The following is a 17498-nucleotide window of genomic DNA, read 5'->3' as shown; positions in this document are numbered from 1 at the left end:
GGAAACTACTTATTTTAATTTTTAAATAATAACTAAAAGCCATTTAGTCAAAGGTTTCTAAGGCAGGTTCTCTCAAAAGGTGCTCATATTACTTTTCCCATTGTTCACAATTTTATGATTTTCTGTACATGTTTTTTAGAAAAGCATGACAAAATTAAGCAGAGTAATATGATGTTAAGGGACTGGAATAAATTTAACCAGTCAATGTTCTTTTCTTTTCTTTTTTTTTTTTTTTTTGACAGGCAGAGTGGATAGTGAAAGAGAGAGAGACAGAGAGAAAGGTCTTCCTTTTTGCCGTTGGTTCACCCTCCAATGGCCGCTGTGGCTGGCGCATCTTGCTGATCCGAAGCCAGGAGCCAGGTGCTTCTCCTGGTCTCCCATGCGGGTGCAGGGCCCAAGCACTTGGGCCATCCTCCACTGCCTTCCCGGGCCATAGCAGAGAGCTGGCCTGGAAGAGGGGCAACCGGGATAGAATCCGGCACCCCAACCGGAACTAGAACCTGGTGTGCCGGTGCTGCAAGGTGGAGGATTAGCCTGTTAAGCCACGGCGCCGGCCTCAATGTTCTTTTAAGAAATACAATAAATTCTATCAACTTTAAAATCTCACTCCCAAAGTATAACATACAGAATATTTAGAAAATGTGAAAAATTTTAAAGAAGATAATAATACCCAAATTTCTCTGCTTCCCAAAAGTAATTCCTGACTTTTTATTTTCTATATGAAAATATATATGTAATTAAAATTTCACATATTTGGCATTATTCTAAAAATAGATAAAATTTCTGAATTTTACTAATACGGAGTAAGTACTGCTTTGTTGGTAGAAATTCCTTATAAACAAATTTTAATGGCTATAGGACATTCTACTATATGGACATACCATATTTATTTATCAATTTCCTATTGTTGAGCAAGTAGTGGTTACTAATTTCTCACTAACAAAAATAACATTATCATGGGGTGGACACTTAACTTAGTAAGATGAGGTTAAGATGCCTGTGCCCCACGTCAGAGTCTGAAACACACTTGCAGCTCCTGATCCCAGCTCCCTGCTAATGTAGACCATAGACCTCAGGAAGCAGTGGTGGCTGAAGTAACTGGGTTCTTGCCACCCACATGGGAGACCTGGGTTGAGTTCCCAGCTCCTGGCTTTGGCTCATCATGTCCTAGCTGTCGCAGGCATTTGGGGAGTAAACCAATGATTGTGAACTGTCTTTCTCTCTGTCTCTCAAATAAATAAAAATACTGTCACAACTAATATGGGATTAATTAATCACTACATTTTATGTTTGAAATATTTCAGAAATGAAATTACTTTCTTAAAAATATTTATTTATTTATCTGAAAGTCAGAGTTACACAGAGAGAGGAAGAGACAGAGAGTGATCTTTCATCTGCTGGTACACTCCACAGATGGCCACAATGGCTGGGGTTGGGCCCAAGCTGAAGCCAAGAGCCAGGAGCTTCTTCCAGGTCTCCCACATGGGTAGTGGGGCCCAAACACTTGGGTCATCTTTCACTGTTTTTCCCAGGCCATTAGCAGAGAGCTGGATCAGAAGCGGAGTAGCTGGGATTTGAACCAGAGCCCATACGGGATGCTGGTGTTGCAGGTGGAGGCTTAACCCTCTACACCATGATGCCAGCCCTGAAATCAGTTTTAAAAGAATATCATGTTCAACAAATTTATACATAAAACTTTGGCTGCATTTATGATCATTTACTTAGGATATATATTCTTTGAAATAGAATTATGAGTCATTACTGGGAAATGAACACTTTTAGGACTCTTGAAACATACATTCAAAGTGTTTTCCAGAGCACTTATACCACCTTATATTTCTACCAAGGATGAGCGAACTTCCTTTATCAAGTCTTACTAACATTTTTTTAATATAATCTTTGATAAGTTGAGAGACAATACCAGTTTTGCCAATGAGACTTAGCATTTCTTTGTTACAAATGAATCTAATTAAGCATAAATTAACCATTAGTTAGACTATCTGTAATCAAATCTCCTCAGTAAGTTGTTCCCTGGGTACAACTCCCATTTTCCCGTTGAAAACTCAGTTCTTTTCAAATCAGGTAGGAGGCAGCAGAGGAAGTGCTTGGGAACATGGGTTCCAGAGTAAAAGCTATGAGTCTACACACCAGCTCTACCGCTTGCGAGATGTGTGAACACAGGAATGTGCTTCTGTTTTTCTGTCTGTAAATGGGAGTAAGACCATTTCCCCCAGGGAGTATTCATGAGGAAGAAGAATAAAGAGATTGAGCACTTTGTGCCTGATATACATGATTAAACACAAGGATCATTACTAACTGTAATAATTTATAAGTTATTTGTATGTTAAAGAGATAATATCTATCCAATGAAATTTTGTATTTTGTAGTTTTTAATTATGTTTAGGATTTAATTTTCCATAAAGAAGTATTTCAATATTTTATACTCAAATATACCAATCATTTCCATTGTGATTTCTTTCTTTTAAAACATCTTCTATTCTTTTTTTTTTAAGATTTATTTATTTATTTGAAAGTCAGAGTTACACACACACACACACAGAGGGAGAGAGAGTGAGTTATCTTCCATCCACTGGATCGCTTCCCAGATGGCTACAAAGGCCAGGGCTAGACCAGGACAAAGCCAGAAGCCAGGAGCTTTTTCTGGGTCTCCTGCAGATAGGGGTCCAAGTACTCAGGCCATACTACATTACTTGCCCAGGAACATTAGCAGAGAGCTGGATTGGAAGTGGGGCAGATGGGACTCGAACCAGAGCCCATATGTTGGTGTCACAGGCAGTGGCTTTACTCACTATGCCACAATACCAGCCCCTATTTATTTATTTTTGTCTTATTTGGAAAACAGAGTGACAGAGAGAGATATGCAGGTTTTTTTTTTTAAGATTTATTTATTTGAAAGTCAGAGTTATACAGAATGAGGAGAGGCAGAGAGAGAGAGAGAGAGAGAGAGAGAGAGAGAGGTTTTCCATCCGCTGACTCACTCCCCAACCAGCCACAATGGCCAGAGCTGCACCGATCGGAAGCCAGGAGCCAGGAGCTTCCTCTGGGTCTCCCACTCAGGTGCAGGAGCCCAAGGATCTGGCCATCTTCCACTGCCCTCCTAGGCCATAGCAGAGTGCTGGATCAGAAGTGGAGCAGCTGGGTCTTGAACCAGTGCCCATATGGGATGCTGGCGCTTTAGGCGAGGGTGTTAACTCCCTGCGCCACAATGTCGGCCCCGAGATATACAGTTTACCCCAAATGCCTGCAACAGCCAGGGCTGGGCCAAGCCAAAGCTGGGAGCTGCAAACTCCATCTGGGTCTCCCATGCAGGCAGCAGGGATCCAAGTACTTGAACCACGACCTGCTGCCTCCCAGAGTGCACATAGCAGGTTGTTAGAATCAAGAGCAGAGCTGTGACTCAAACCCATACACTCCAATACGAGATGTGGGCCTTGCAAGTGGCATTTCTTACAATGCCTTCTCTTCCTCAGAAAATACTTTCTATTTATATATCATATAAAGATTTTCTTAAAAAATAATTTCATTGAATTTTTTAGCTCTTTAAAGTCACTTGGAAATTATTTTTCCATGTGTGTGAGATGAAAAATTAATGTCTTCCTAAGTAGCTAATATTCAATACATAATAAACACACAATACTATGTTTGAATAATCTGCTACTCCCCATCAATTTGTGATGCCTCCTTTATCATTTATTACTATACATACTAATTCCAGCCTTGAGACCACTTTTCCCAACGGGATTGAAAAGTGACAAGACCCTTTCCCAGGGAGGTGAAGAGTCACTGGATGCCAGTGCTATGGCGCAGCTGGTAAAGCCACTGCCTATGACGCCGAAATTCCATATGGGCTCTAGTTCGAGACCAGCTGCTTCATTTCCGATCCAGCTCCTTGCTAATGTGCCTGGGAAAGCAGTGTGGAAGATGCCCAAGCGCTAGGACCCCTGCACCCAGCTGGGAGACCTGGAAGAAGCTCCTGACTCCTGGCTTTGGTCTGGCCCAGCCCCAGCTATTGTGGCCATTTGGGGGAGTGAACCAGTGAATGCAACATCTTTCTCTCACTCTGTCTCTTTATCTCTGTGTAACTCTGATTTTCAAATAAATAAATCTTAAAAAAAAAAAAAGAATCTCTGAAAACAGAGATGAAAGTCTTTAGCAAAATATTCATCTTCATTTTTATAAAATCAATTCAAAAATTTTCTAGCAATATCTGAGTAATATTAGTCTAAAAAGTCATTCTGAATCAACCAAGAAGTCTGGAAATACCTTTTCATGCTTGGATCCAATTAGGAGGTAAGTGGGACCTTGATCTTTGGGGTGGATTACAATGGTGTGATGTGTGGATAACAGACTGCGCCCACTGGCCTCGTAATCTTCATCAGAATCGCAGGATCTGTCAACCTCTTCCACTTTAGCCTCCCAGAGTTTGATCTGACCTAAAGGAAACTGAAGCAAATGTTAGTAATTGTAAGATAGGCACTTTCTAAATCTTTTCCTACTAACATTTGTAAAGAATTCATTTATTTTACTTATTTAAAAGGCAGAGAGAGAGAGAGATCTCATCTGCTGGTTCACTTTCCAAATGCCTACAACAACTAGGGATAAGCAAGACTACAGCCAGGGGCCAGGAATCCAATCTGGGTATCCCAAGTGAGTGGCAGGGACCCAGCTACTTAAGGCATCACCTGCTGCCCACAGCGTGCACACTGACAGGAAGCTGGTATGGAGAACAGAGCTTGGACTCTAACCAAAGCAATCCCACAGGTCATACAGGCATCCCAAGCAGCAGCTTAACCACTGTGCCAACTCCTCCCCCTACCAACATTTTCCATGTTCATTTTATAAAGTATACTTTATTTTAAAAAAATCAATGTTTGGAGGCAATTTGGTTATCCACATTGTTGCAAAAGCAGAAACAACAACTGAAAAAGCTTGATTGTAATGTAAAAGAATATTAGGAACACTGGATTTAACTTCTGGAAAAAAAAAGCAAGAAGCTACTTCTGTACACTAGTTCAGATTATTCAGCTGAACTAAAATGACCTACTACCCAGTCAAGTATTAGCAGTAATGCAATCAAAATAATCAAATCACTGATCAATTCCATAGGGAAAAAAAGTCAAATGTGGACAAGGGTAGACATAGTCTCAACTTTGTTCAGAGGGAGAAATAACATAATTAGATGGTGCAAAGATTAACTATCACTTCAAATTCCAGTAAATGGGTGTTCTGAGGCTATTAACAAGTGTAATGTATCACAAAACAATGTCATTTCTTCTATCTTAATTTAAAGGTAGAAAAAACTTCCTAAAGTTAATTTACATCAAATTTTACCTAATCTATTATTGACAATAACAACTGTATCTGCTGTATTGAATATTTAACATATCTCTTCCAAAACTTCTGTTTTAATGAAGCACATTTATTCCAGGAAAATACAGTTTGCTTCAGATTTTTGGCCAGGTTGGCAATTACAGTTCTGAGAAAGTGTTCTATCTCCAAAGACATTTACCCTCATACACTCTTTTTTTCAAAGATTAATTTATTTATCTGAAAGTCAGAACTAGAGAGAGAGAGAGGTCTTCCATCTTCTGGTTCACTCCGCAAATGGCCACAACAGCTGAGCCAGGCCAATACCAGGAACCTGGGTCTCCCACATGGGTGCAGAGGTCCAAACACTTGGGCCATCCTCCATTGCTTTTCCAGGCACATTAGCAGGGAGCTGGATTGGAAGTGGAGCAGCTGGGACTTGAACCGGCACCCAGAGGGGATGCCAGTGGTGTAGGTGGTGGCTTAGCCCCCTGTGCCACAGCACCGGCCCCTCCCTCCTACACTGTCAAGCTCAGTTCCAGGGACCAGGGCTTGGACTCCTTTTCCATCTGTATTCACTCCCTGGGTGATCTCATCTAAGTGCCTGGCTTTCATGCCAGCAAGTGTTAGCTATTCTCAAGGTTACAATTCCAGACTCACTACCTCTACTGAGAGGTCTAATAGGAACTCAAACTTGGCAAGTCCTCCTTGACCACCTGCTCCTACCAGTCTTTCCCATCTCAGTTTGCTGGTAACTTCAGCTTTCCAGCTGTTCAGGTCAAAAACTTTGGCATCATCATGGGTCCTTTTCCTTCTATCATATCTCACACTTTCTCAGTCAACAAATCTTGTCAGCAAGACTTTCAGAATATATCTACAATCTTCTCCTTCCCATAAGTCATTGCCACTACTAAACTACACAATCATCTCTTGCCTGGATTATTCTAAGAGCCTCATAACTAGTCTCTGCCTTATTCCCATCTGTCTATTCTTTTTTTTTTTTTTTTTTTTTTTTTTTTTTGGACAGGCAGAGTGGACAGTGAGAGAGAGACAGAGAGAAAGGTCTTCCTTTGCCGTTGGTTCACCCTCCAATGGCCACCGCGGCTGGCGCACCGCGCTGATCCGATGGCAGGAGCCAGGTGCTTCTCCCATGGGGTGCAGGGCCCAAGCACTTGGGCCATCCTCCACTGCACTCCCTGGCCACAGCAGAGGGCTGGCCTGGAAGAGGGGCAACCGGGACAGGATCAGTGCCCCGACCGGGACTAGAACCTGGTGTGCCGGTGCTGCAAGGTGGAGGATTAGCCTAGTGAGCCGCGGCGCCGGCCTGTCTATTCATTTTAAAAACTATTTATTTATTTATTTATTTATTTTATTTGAGAAGCACAAAGACAGAGACAGAGAGAGATCTTTGAGCTGTTAACTCACTCGCTAAATGTCCACAACAGCCAGGGCTAGGTCAGGCCAAAGCCAGGAGCCAAGAACTCCATCCTATGCTCCCTTGAGACAGGGTCCCAAGTACTTAAGCCCTCACCTGCCTCCCAGGGTGTGCATTAGCAGGAAGCTGGGACTCTGGAGAAGAGCTGGGACTTGAACCCAGGCACTCAGATATGGGATATGCATATCCCAAGTATCAGCTGCTAAATCAAATGCTCACTTCATCTTCAGTCTATTCTTAAATAGAAACCAGAACATTCTTATTAGACATAGGTAAGATCATGTCCCTGCTCAGCTCTAAACCTACCAATGGCTTCTCATCTCATTTAGAATAAAACCTAGGGGCAGGGGAGTATTCAGCTTAGCAGTTAAGACACCTGAATTCCATATCAGAGTACCTGGGTCCCATACCCAGTTCCATTCCTGACCCCAGCTTCCTGCCAATGCAGACCCTGGGAGGCAGTGGTGATGGCTCAACTAATTGGATTTTTGTCATCTATATGACAGACTTGGATTGAGTTCCTAATCCAGGCATTTGAGGAATGCATCAGCAGCTGGGAGCTAGCTGTTTCTCTTTCTGCCTCTCAAATAAATACAAAACATTAAAAAAAAAAAAAAAGCTGTCACTGTTAAGGGAAAAAAGCCTGAAGAGTAGCAGAATATGCCACCATGTCCCATCCCCCCAAAGACATCATTTTAGCATAAGGAGTATTTTGAGCTAAAGGCACTGGAAAAACTTTTTAAAAACCAGGTGCAAAAAGGTTATTCTGACCCTCCCCTTTTTCCTTCTAAAGCCAGAGATAAAACCCTACAGGCAAGATGTTCTCCTGTGCCAGAAAGAAAATAAGCTTCCTATCAACAAGGACAGGAAGTTGAGGCCAAGGGAAACTTGTACAAACAAGCCTTACTGGCCAGCGCCGCGGCTCACTAGGCTAATCCTCCGCCTAGCGGCGCCGGCACACCGGGTTCTAGTCCTGGTTGGGGCGCCGGATTCTGTCCCGGTTGCCCCTCTTCCAGGCCAGCTCTCTGCTGTGGCCAGGGAGTGCAGTGGAGGATGGCCCAAGTCCTTGGGCCCTGCACCCCATGGGAGACCAGGAGAAGCACCTGGCTCCTGCCATCGGATCAGTGCGGTGCGGCGGCCATTGGAGGGTGATACCAACGGCAAAAAGGAAGACCTTTCTCTCTATCTCTCTCTCTCAATCTCCACTCTGCCTGTCAAAAAAAAAAAAAAAAAAAAAAAAAAAAAAAACAAGCCTTGCTAAACTAATCCCTATCTACCTGGTCACTTCACTGCCCAATGAACTACCCTAGCTTAAGTCCCTTTGCCTGGTCACATTTTCACCATTTACTTCTCTTTGCCCAGTCTAGTGTATAAGTGTTCAACTATGTCTGTCTTCATCTCCTTATGAAGGCTCCTACAGCATGTCAAACATACTAGAGAAGTCTGTATGCTTCTTTCCTGTGACCTCTTTCCTCAGAACTCAATTACAGTGTCAGCTTCTTAGTGAGGTCTTTATAAAATGCAGAATTATCTGTCTGATAGCTGGTTAATACTGAAAATTAATTCACTTAAATGTATTGCCTTTCATGGGAAACATGGATTTTCCCCATTACATTAATAACAATTTCTTAATAAGTGTTACTATGTGCAGAGCAAAAGGTAGAAAATTTACTTCTCAGGGAAAATGCAGAATTAACTGATCTACACTTTTGTTAAAAAAAAAAAAAGGTGATAAAACAAAAGCAAATGAACAGCAGAAAGGGCACACAAATAAATAAAAAGCAAGCTTTTAAAAACAGGAGGATGAGGCCAGTGCCGTGGCTCAACAGGCTAATCCTCCGCCATACGGCGCCGGCACACCGGGTTCTAGTCCCGGTCGGGGCGTCGGATTCTGTCCCGGTTGCCCCTCTTCCAGGCCAGCTCTCTGCTGTGGCCCGGGGATGCAGTGGAGGATGGCCCAAGTCCTTGGGCCCTGCACCCCATGGGAGACCAGGAGAAGCACCTGGCTCCTGGCTTCAGATCAGCACGGTGCGCCGGCCGCGGCGGCCATTGGAGGGTGAACCAACGGCAAAAGGGAGAGCTTTCTTTCTGTCTCTCTCTCTCTCTCTGTCCACTTTGCCTGTCAAAAAACAACAACAACAACAACAACAGGAGGATGAAGAAAACCAATTCTACTTATGATAATTCATGACAATACTATCCTAAATGTATGCTTTAGGCACAGAACTTAGGGAACCTAGCAAAATCTAAGTTTCATCCCAATATTTAATGATGGTGGTTATTCATTTGACCTAAAGATTCACCATGGCTCTAGAAACAGCAAATATACATAGTCTTTTAATATTTTGATTTAATAAAAAAGATATTGATCCAGTTTAAAAACAAGTTGTTTTGGAAACAAGTATAGCACAAGTAAGTAGGTCTATCCTGATTCACATAGTTTCTCAGCACTTTCCAGTCATTAGAATGAATTTCAGAGCATTTATCTACACTTCTGATTTGTTTTTTCATGGCCAATGCTATTCGTTTTTACTAAATTATGTTTCAATATTAGTAAATACAGAAAGATATTTAAAAAGAAGGAAAAATCATCAATAATCCTACTGGTTGAGCACCCCAATCTGAAATTCTGAAATCCAAAGTGCTTTGAAACCTGAAACATTTTCAGTGTTGTATTGACACTCGGAAAGTTTTGGATTTTGGAGCATCTCAGATTTCAGATTTTTAATTAGGGATGTTCAACCCATAAAGGCTGTGCAAATATTCCAAAATATGAAAAACTCCAAAATCTGAAACATTTCTGATCCCAAGTATTTCAGATAAGGGATATTGAACTTGTATCACCATAGATAACCATGGAATATTTGTATGGTTCTTTTCAATCTTCTGTGCATACCTTCACATCCATGTGTCAGTTTAAGAGTTATAAATGCATTTCCCAACCACTCTCTTCTAAAGCCTTCTGCAATTGCAGAAGAGAAGTTGGGAACTATGTTTGCCAGAACTTCCTTCCATGTATATGGCTCAATTTAGAGTTTGCCTATGGGAAGATCTGCATGAGATCTGGAAGTTATGGGTGAAAGAAAAGTCATGGTCCTCCTCAGCCAGCTGCAAAGAGAAGCCTGGGCTGATGCCAGATCCACCGAGGCTTCCCAGGGTCTCTTGAGGACCACCTGCCGTCAGTGTTGACCTTGCTCTCAACTTCTCTAAAAATTACCTAACTTACAGAACTTTTCCAAAAGCTATCTATGGTCCTAATTCTATAGTAAAACTTTCACACCTGGGTTTTCCCAACTGGTAAATCAGGATTAGACTGAACATACAGTTGTCTAGTGTGCTTATTCAGGTTGCATTTGTACCTGGGTGTTTCCTCACATTTCCTTCCGATGGACTGTTTTTAATGGCTGCACTATGTTCACTCCCATCCCATCAGCCAATACCGGGAACACTGACATACATTTTAAAATACAGTTGATCAGACCAGAGAGTGAGAAGGGTCTGTGAAGAGGGAACGGAGAGATACTAACTGACCCACAAGGTGACAGGACCAAGTTTAATCTCATTCACACAGTCATCAGTTACGGGGCTGCCATTCCACTCAGCAGACATCATGTTTTATGAAAGTACGCACAGCCCGTGTTGGCTCAACTTACGTAGTTTCAGTAATCTGAAAGGGACACAGAGTGCCCATCATGACGACTGGGCAGACATCTCAACTTTGAAAGATATTTCACCTTTTTACTCTGAAAGTCATGATAATTCAAGTTCTTTGGGCTAGGAGATTAGTTTAAAAACGAAAAAGCAGGATCTAAACAGGCAGCGGGCTAGAGAGGCATCTGAACACCTGGGACAGGACAGGGTTCTTGTTCCTTCCCAGGTTTTCCTTCCTAGCTTGCTATTCCCTTCTCCCAACCTTATCAAGTTTGTCAAAACCTGGGAAATAAGAGAAGAGGATGGGGGGCCAGCGCTGTGGCTCACTTGGTTAATCCTCCGCCTTGTGGCGTTGGCATCCCATATGGTTGCTGGGTTCTAGTCCTGGTTGCTCCTCTTCCAGTCCAGCTCTCTGCTGTGGCCTGGGAGGGCAGTGGAGGATGGCTCAAGTCCTTGGGCCTCTGCACCCGCATGGGAGACCAGGAAAAAATCACTCCTGGCTTCGGTCAGCACAGCATGCCAGCCGTAGTGGCCATTTTGGGGGGTGAACCAACGGAAGGAAGACCTTTCTCTCTGTCTCTCTCTCTCACTGTCTATAACTCTACCTGTAAAAAAAAAAAAAAAAAAAAGAGAAGAGGATGGTGGAATTGTAGATAGAAGAACCTTTTCTCTTCTAGGTCTTAGAAGATGCATTAATTAAAAGTTGTTAAGGATTGTAAATTAACAGTCAAGACCTCTGTAGGTGATAGGAATGTTATTACCATAGTAACAGTTTTTAATATCAAATTCCAGCCTTGTTTAAGATTCTAACGTTTTTATCTGGCAACAGAGGAATGAAAGAAAAAACTTTAAAGCACAGCAAACAAAAATTACTCTAATTAGCTCATTAAGAATATATACATACCTTATCTTCCTGGTTACGAAAATAATACAGTGTCTTTCCTATAAGAGTACACCACACTCTCTTGGAGTAGCCATGTTTTACCTGGAATCACATTTCAATGAGATAAATGTAGCTCAGAACTTTGATCCTTTAAGTAATAGCTTATATACTCTATTTGAATCTCTAAGTATACAGTTTGCCCAGGACATAAGTGATATTCCAACTAGACTGTCCAAATGCTGTGTAAGACTTACCTGTTACAGTAGTAGCACAGCATATTTTGCTTTGTTGCTCACCAATGACTATTCAATGAGTGATGACTAGGTGTCAAATACAATGCTTAGGACTGAGGAGTCAAAGATCAATAGAAAAAGGTGCTAATTTCACAAGTAAGTGTATTTCATAGCCTTCTAACAGCCCAATGGCTCTCTAACAACCTAACGTCAGAAGTCAGGAGATTAAATCCCGAAGAAGTCTAGCAATTTCCCAAATGGAAATGATTCATTCACTCAAAAATGTTTGATGCCACCTCCAGAAGTAATCATATAAAATAACAAAATAATGATTAAAAGCTAGTACTATACATCAAGTACCTCTGTGTCAGGCCCTGTGTTAAGTGCCCAGGACAGAATTTGAATCTAGCTCTTGACTTTGAACAGTTAGAGACTGACCAAGGTCCTGGGACAACAGATTTGAACCAGATACAATTTCCTTCTGCAAGGAGTTCACAGCCTTGTAGACAGACAGACGACCAAATTAGTCGTGTGCTACATAACTACATCAAGAACACAAGAGCTTACATTGATATGCATTCTTGTGGAAGACATTTTACCAAAATACTTATTGGGTATTGTAGATTTATTATCAATTGGTGCTTCATGAGATTCTCCCTGTGCCAGTCTTGCCCAGGTAGAGGCTCTGAAGATCTTCACCAGACAACCCCTCAGCATCCTCAAGCCTTGGGAAACACAAAGAAAAGCATCCCTACCAGTGGGTGAGGTCGAAAACAAGTCCTATGACCCCAAACTTAGATCATGGTGTGCCACGTTGAGCTTGCCCTATATGTTCCCATTCACCTGGCAGCCACCCTGCCATCTTCAGCCTTGAGGCTCTACTGCTTGGAAACCAAGACTAGCCACAGTCCCAAATTCAGTTGCTACGAAGAGAAATATGAAGGAGGAGTAGAAAGGAAGTGCTTGGAGAAGGAGGAGCTGGTCAGGAAGGCCTTGCTGACATCGAGTGAGGCCCTGAAGGAGGTGCAGAAGCTGTGTGGTCATCTGGGGAAGAGCAGGTGCATCTACTGAGCCATGGGCAGAGAGAGTCTGAGGAACAGCAAGGAAGCCTGAGTTTCTGAGGCTGAGCAAGCGAGGGGAGAGGAGATGGGGGAAGGGGTAGAGAGGGAGAGGGTGGGTAGGGAGAGGGTGGATAGGGATGCAGATTGGACAGAGGATATTCCAGGCTCTTGTAATGACTTCCATTTATTTATGTTTCAAAAAGATTTACTTATTTTTTTGAAAGGCAGAATGACAAAAAGAGACGAGCACACACATACACACACAGAGGTGGACCTTCTGTCTGCTGGTTCACTCCCCAAATGCCCACTACAGCCAGAGCTGAGCCAGGAGCCAGAAACTCCATCTGAGTTTCCCACATGGGTGGCTGGCAAGAAGCCAAGTACTCAGGTCACCATCACTCAGGTCACCATCAGCGGCCTCCTAGACTGTGCGTTAGCAGGGCCTTGGGTTTGATGCACAAAGTTGCCAGGAATCAAACCAGACTCTTCTATGGGGATATAGGCACCCCAAGTGGTAGCTTAATCCACTGCCCCACAATGCCCGCCCTATGACTTATATTTAAATGGACTATTCTGACAGTAACACATTGAGAAGACTATAAATTATTGTCACAATGGACTTTACAGTAGGCAAGTCACTAAAGAAGAAATGGTCTGGACTTTGAGGTCTCATGGACCATGGCTTGAATTCCATAGATGTCCCGAGGCAACTGACTGAGTCTTGTCCCCTCTTCAGTAACATTGCTGTACACCCCACAGGGCTGTTGTGATGGCCAATGGTGAAAGTGTGAGTAAGGGACAATAGTAGTTACACAATAAATGCTGCCTTCCTCACTATGAATAATAAGAAGTAAAACACATGTTTTCTTTTAAACCCACATACCCAGCCAGACTTTGGGCTTTCGAGCTGTAGTTTAAGCAAACAAGTAACTCCACCATCAGCAGTTTGATGGATTTAGAATGCTGCTGGAGAAAACAAAAAACAAAAAATGTTTCATTTGGCAAGACATGTTTCAGTTTAATTAAATTTGGAAACATATTTATAGGCAAATATCCTGGCAGTTTTAAATAGAGTTATGCAGGATTTTTTTTTAATTCTTCTTCTTTGAACAAACTCCAAAAACAAGTCTCATCAAAACTGCATTATAATGCATCTGACTACAGACCGTGTACTTTTGAAACTATTTATCTGTGAGAAATAACCATGGTTACCTTTGAAAACTGCAAATTAATGAAGAATTTTGCCAACTCACTGTGAAAGCTGTGTTTTAAAAATAGTCTATCTTTGTATGTAAATCTTATTATATTAGGATTTCTTAAAATGCCGACTTACTCTAAAAACATTGTAACAACATGAATTATGCTAGAAGAATTCTTATGAGGATTTAAAGGCAATCACAAGTCTTTGGCAAACTAAATAGTTGAAAGAATTTTTTTTAACCTTACATCCACAGCAAAGGTATATCACATCAGCCTGCTGGAAACATTGGAAACAAATAGCGTGTCATACGCCAGTCAGCCTTTGAGGTCACATGAAACATCAGCTCCCACAATTTCCCCTCCTTGCCTGTATTCTCATCCCTGTAGCATTCTCTGCAAGTCCTGCCTCCAACCTTGCTGACTTCAGTATCTAAGGAAAACTCTCATGATACTAGTAGCTGCTGGTTTTGGTGTTTATTATGTGTTGGGCACTGTTCTAATGCACTTTCCATGCTTAAATAATTTGTTCAATCCTGCCAACGCTCTGTGAGATTGGCACTGTTATTATCTATCTCCCTTTGACCAAGGCACAGAGCCTGTGGTGAGGGGTAGTTACAGGACTTGTGCCCAGGCATTCTGGCTCCCAAGCCCCTGTTCTAGCTTCTCTGCCAAACGCTCTCTACATTCTCACTCACTTCATGTCCAATAATCTTTATCATTCCTCCATTTAAAAAAAACACATTTATTTTTCTGTTTGTTTGAAAGGCAGAGTGACACCGAAAAAGAGAGAGATAGAGTGAGAAATTTTCCATCTGCTGGTTCATTCCCCAAATGGCCACAAAAGACACATCTGGGCCAGGCTGAAGACAGGAGCCAGGAGCTTCATCCTTGTGGCAGGGGCCCAGGTAGTTGGGCCATCTTCTGCTGCCTTCCAAGATGCATTGGCAGGAAGCCAGATTGGCTCACACTGGCCCTCTGATATGGGATGCCAACATTGCAAGCATGGACTTCAGCTGCTGTAGCACAATGCCAGCCCCGATCCCTCCATTTTGCCACCCATCTTAGGGTCACACTTAGCTCTTTCTTCTTCACTGAGAACTGCTCCACTTTTTCACTTTACAGTGTATTCTCAGATCACAAGCTCCTTCCTCTCTCTTACTCACACCACTCTTATTCTTCGACTTCATTCAAAACATTCAGTCCCTGATCCTTCCATCTTATTAGTTTATCAGTTCCCTCCTAGCTTCTGGTCCTTCTCCAATTGCCTGAAAACTCGTGTTTGATCAGAAAATAACTCTTGCTCCAAGACCCTTACATTACTACACTTCTCAACAAACCCACTCAACACAATCTCATTAGTTGCTTTAAAATAATCCAGTGCAGAATATGGAAATACAGAGATAGTTATGGGGGTTTTTATGAAATAATATAACACTGAGATCACCCCCTCCAGAAGGAACATTCCCCTCCCATGGCATCACCCCAGGGGCTCTTCACACACCCCTTTATGTTCCCTCCAGTTTGGAAACCCAAGTGTTCCATTAATGGTCCCCCCCTATTCCCACCTAACACATTTTCTGGGTGATTTCTCTCAACTGCTTGGTTTTAACTGAGATGTCTATGCTGACAATTACCATTTGCTTCTCCACAGCCCAGCCCCTCTGATGCTGGACTTCTCTTGATGAAGATGCCCTAGGAAGCTCAAAAAAAAAATTGACATATTTGACAATAATGTTAATCATCCTAAACTCTTCTAAGCTCTCCCTTATCTGGCACCATCCTTTACTCAGGAAATCTATTTCTTCTACTTCCCCACCCCAGGCTCATGCCCTTCACATGAACCTTTACCTTGCCCTTAACAACTTCATCTTTGCCTCAGCAGAGAAAGCAATAAACAACATAAGCATGTCCATGCTCCTGTTATAAACCTTGGCAGAACCTTTTTTCTGCCAAGGACCATTTGGGTATTTATAACATTATTTGTGGGCCAACTTAAAAATCAGCCTGTTAGAGATGTATTAAATTTCAAGGCACACCTGCAGTTGCCCTGCAGAGCCACACCAAATGATTTATATCCTGGGTCACATATTCCCCACCCCTGTGGGCCTAAAGGGGTCCTGTATCTGTCACAATGAAAACCAAAGTCCTGAGGAATGCAAAATTAGCTCTCCATGATCACACTCCTCCAGATTTTTCTCCCAAGACTTGTTCCCAGTGTAGGTGGCACTGTCTCAAGACTCCATGCCTGTATTCATACTGGCTCCTAGTCTGGAGCACCTTCCCTGCCTCTTCCCATTTAGAAACCTAACTCTTACTCTTTCTTGAAGACTTGGCACAAGGAAGCTTCTCTAAGACATGGTTTCTGATCCCACAGCTAAAATGGCTTCTCTTGGACCTAATGCTATATCTCAATTACTGCATTTTTCACATATTATTATAAACAAGCTGATGTCTCTCTCTCTCTCACGCAATGGATTTGGAGGCTCTCTGAGGAATGGGAGAGTGGTCAATCCATCTTAATATCTCCAGCCCATTGTGTCACACTTGGTAATGCTCAATACATTTTTAATAAATTTTTAAATGTTTATTTTTATTTATTTGAAATACAGTGACAGAGAAATGGGGGAGAGGCACAGAAAGACAGGACAAAGAGAGGGAGAGAGGGTGAGGAAGCAGGAGGGGGAGGAGAGGGAATGAGGAGAGAGAGAAAGAGAGAGAGATCAATCTTCCATTGGTTCATTCCCTTCATTCCCCAAATGCCCACAACAACTGGGGCTGGGCCAGGCTGAGGCCAGGAGCCAGGAACTCCATTTGGTTCTCCCACATGGGTGGCAAAGACCCAAGGACTTGGGCCAACATCTGCTGCTTCCCAGGTACATTAGCAGGAAGCTTGATTGGAAGTGAAAATGGGACTTGACCCCAGGCTTTCTGTTATGGGATGTGTGCATTTCAAGTGGCTTAACCCACTGAGCCACACCAACTCCAATAAACTTTTTTAAAGAAATGAATTCTTACGTTAAAAAAAAGTTCTTCTTAAGTATTAACATAAAAACTGCAAGAGTGAGTATCCAGAGACAAATTAGTCAAGTTCTTAACATATACCTATCTATTTCTATACCTAATAAGACAACAACTTGAGAAAAATCCACCTTCTACTTTATCTCAAATTTTAGTCTATATATGAGCTTGAAATAAGACACACAGAATAACCAAGGGAAGTTTTATCTTATAAATTCTGATGATGAAAATATGGAGGGATAAGCCTTCAGAAACAGTAGGAAGTAAACCTAATAAGCATCCTACCAACCCTAATGGATAGTCATAACCACATCAGCTCATTTACAATCTAAGTGTGAAATGGCAAGCAGAGAGTTGCAGAAATGGAATATGAGCAGAAACTGACAGTGCTATGTTGATAAGTAAAAAAGATGAAAACAAATAAAAAAACAAACTAAATGTGGGGGAGTAACAAACCCTTAGATGTGATTATATTAAATTCTTAAGGTTTGATACACATGGCCCTTGAAAGAAGAGGAAAATTCATTATGAATCACAGTAAGACTGTGATTTCATGTAGCACTGTGCTCACTGAAAAAAAAAACACACCACAGTTGCACAATACCAGTGAGTCTTCTAACCCACCAGTGACTGAGAAAACATTCACAGGAATGTAATATTTTAGAAAAAACAGACTACTTCTCTTCACT

The 17498-nt window shown here is 42.1% G+C and overlaps 1 protein-coding gene across 4 annotated transcripts in view; it reads right to left on the bottom strand.

Annotated features, from left to right (window-relative positions):
• The window catches only part of PLEKHH2 (pleckstrin homology, MyTH4 and FERM domain containing H2), a 106900-nt gene that overhangs the window by 33070 nt on the left and 56332 nt on the right, over positions 1–17498 (bottom strand). For 3 of the 4 annotated variants that reach the window (XM_062209350.1, XM_062209352.1, XM_062209354.1), the window contains exons 16-17: positions 11319–11399; positions 4285–4464 (exon numbers count right to left, since the gene is read on the bottom strand). In XM_062209350.1, coding sequence (XP_062065334.1) covers positions 4285–4464; positions 11319–11399 — 261 coding nt within the window. The remainder of the gene's footprint in view (positions 1–4284; positions 4465–11318; positions 11400–17498) is intronic. The other variant, XM_062209351.1, reaches the window with a different exon arrangement.

The sequence above is a fragment of the Lepus europaeus genome, chromosome 13 (assembly GCF_033115175.1).
Source record: "Lepus europaeus isolate LE1 chromosome 13, mLepTim1.pri, whole genome shotgun sequence".
In the NCBI taxonomy this organism is placed as follows: domain Eukaryota; kingdom Metazoa; phylum Chordata; class Mammalia; order Lagomorpha; family Leporidae; genus Lepus; species Lepus europaeus.
Note: the sequence above shows the minus strand (reverse complement) of the source record. Positions and strands in the feature narration are given on the sequence as shown.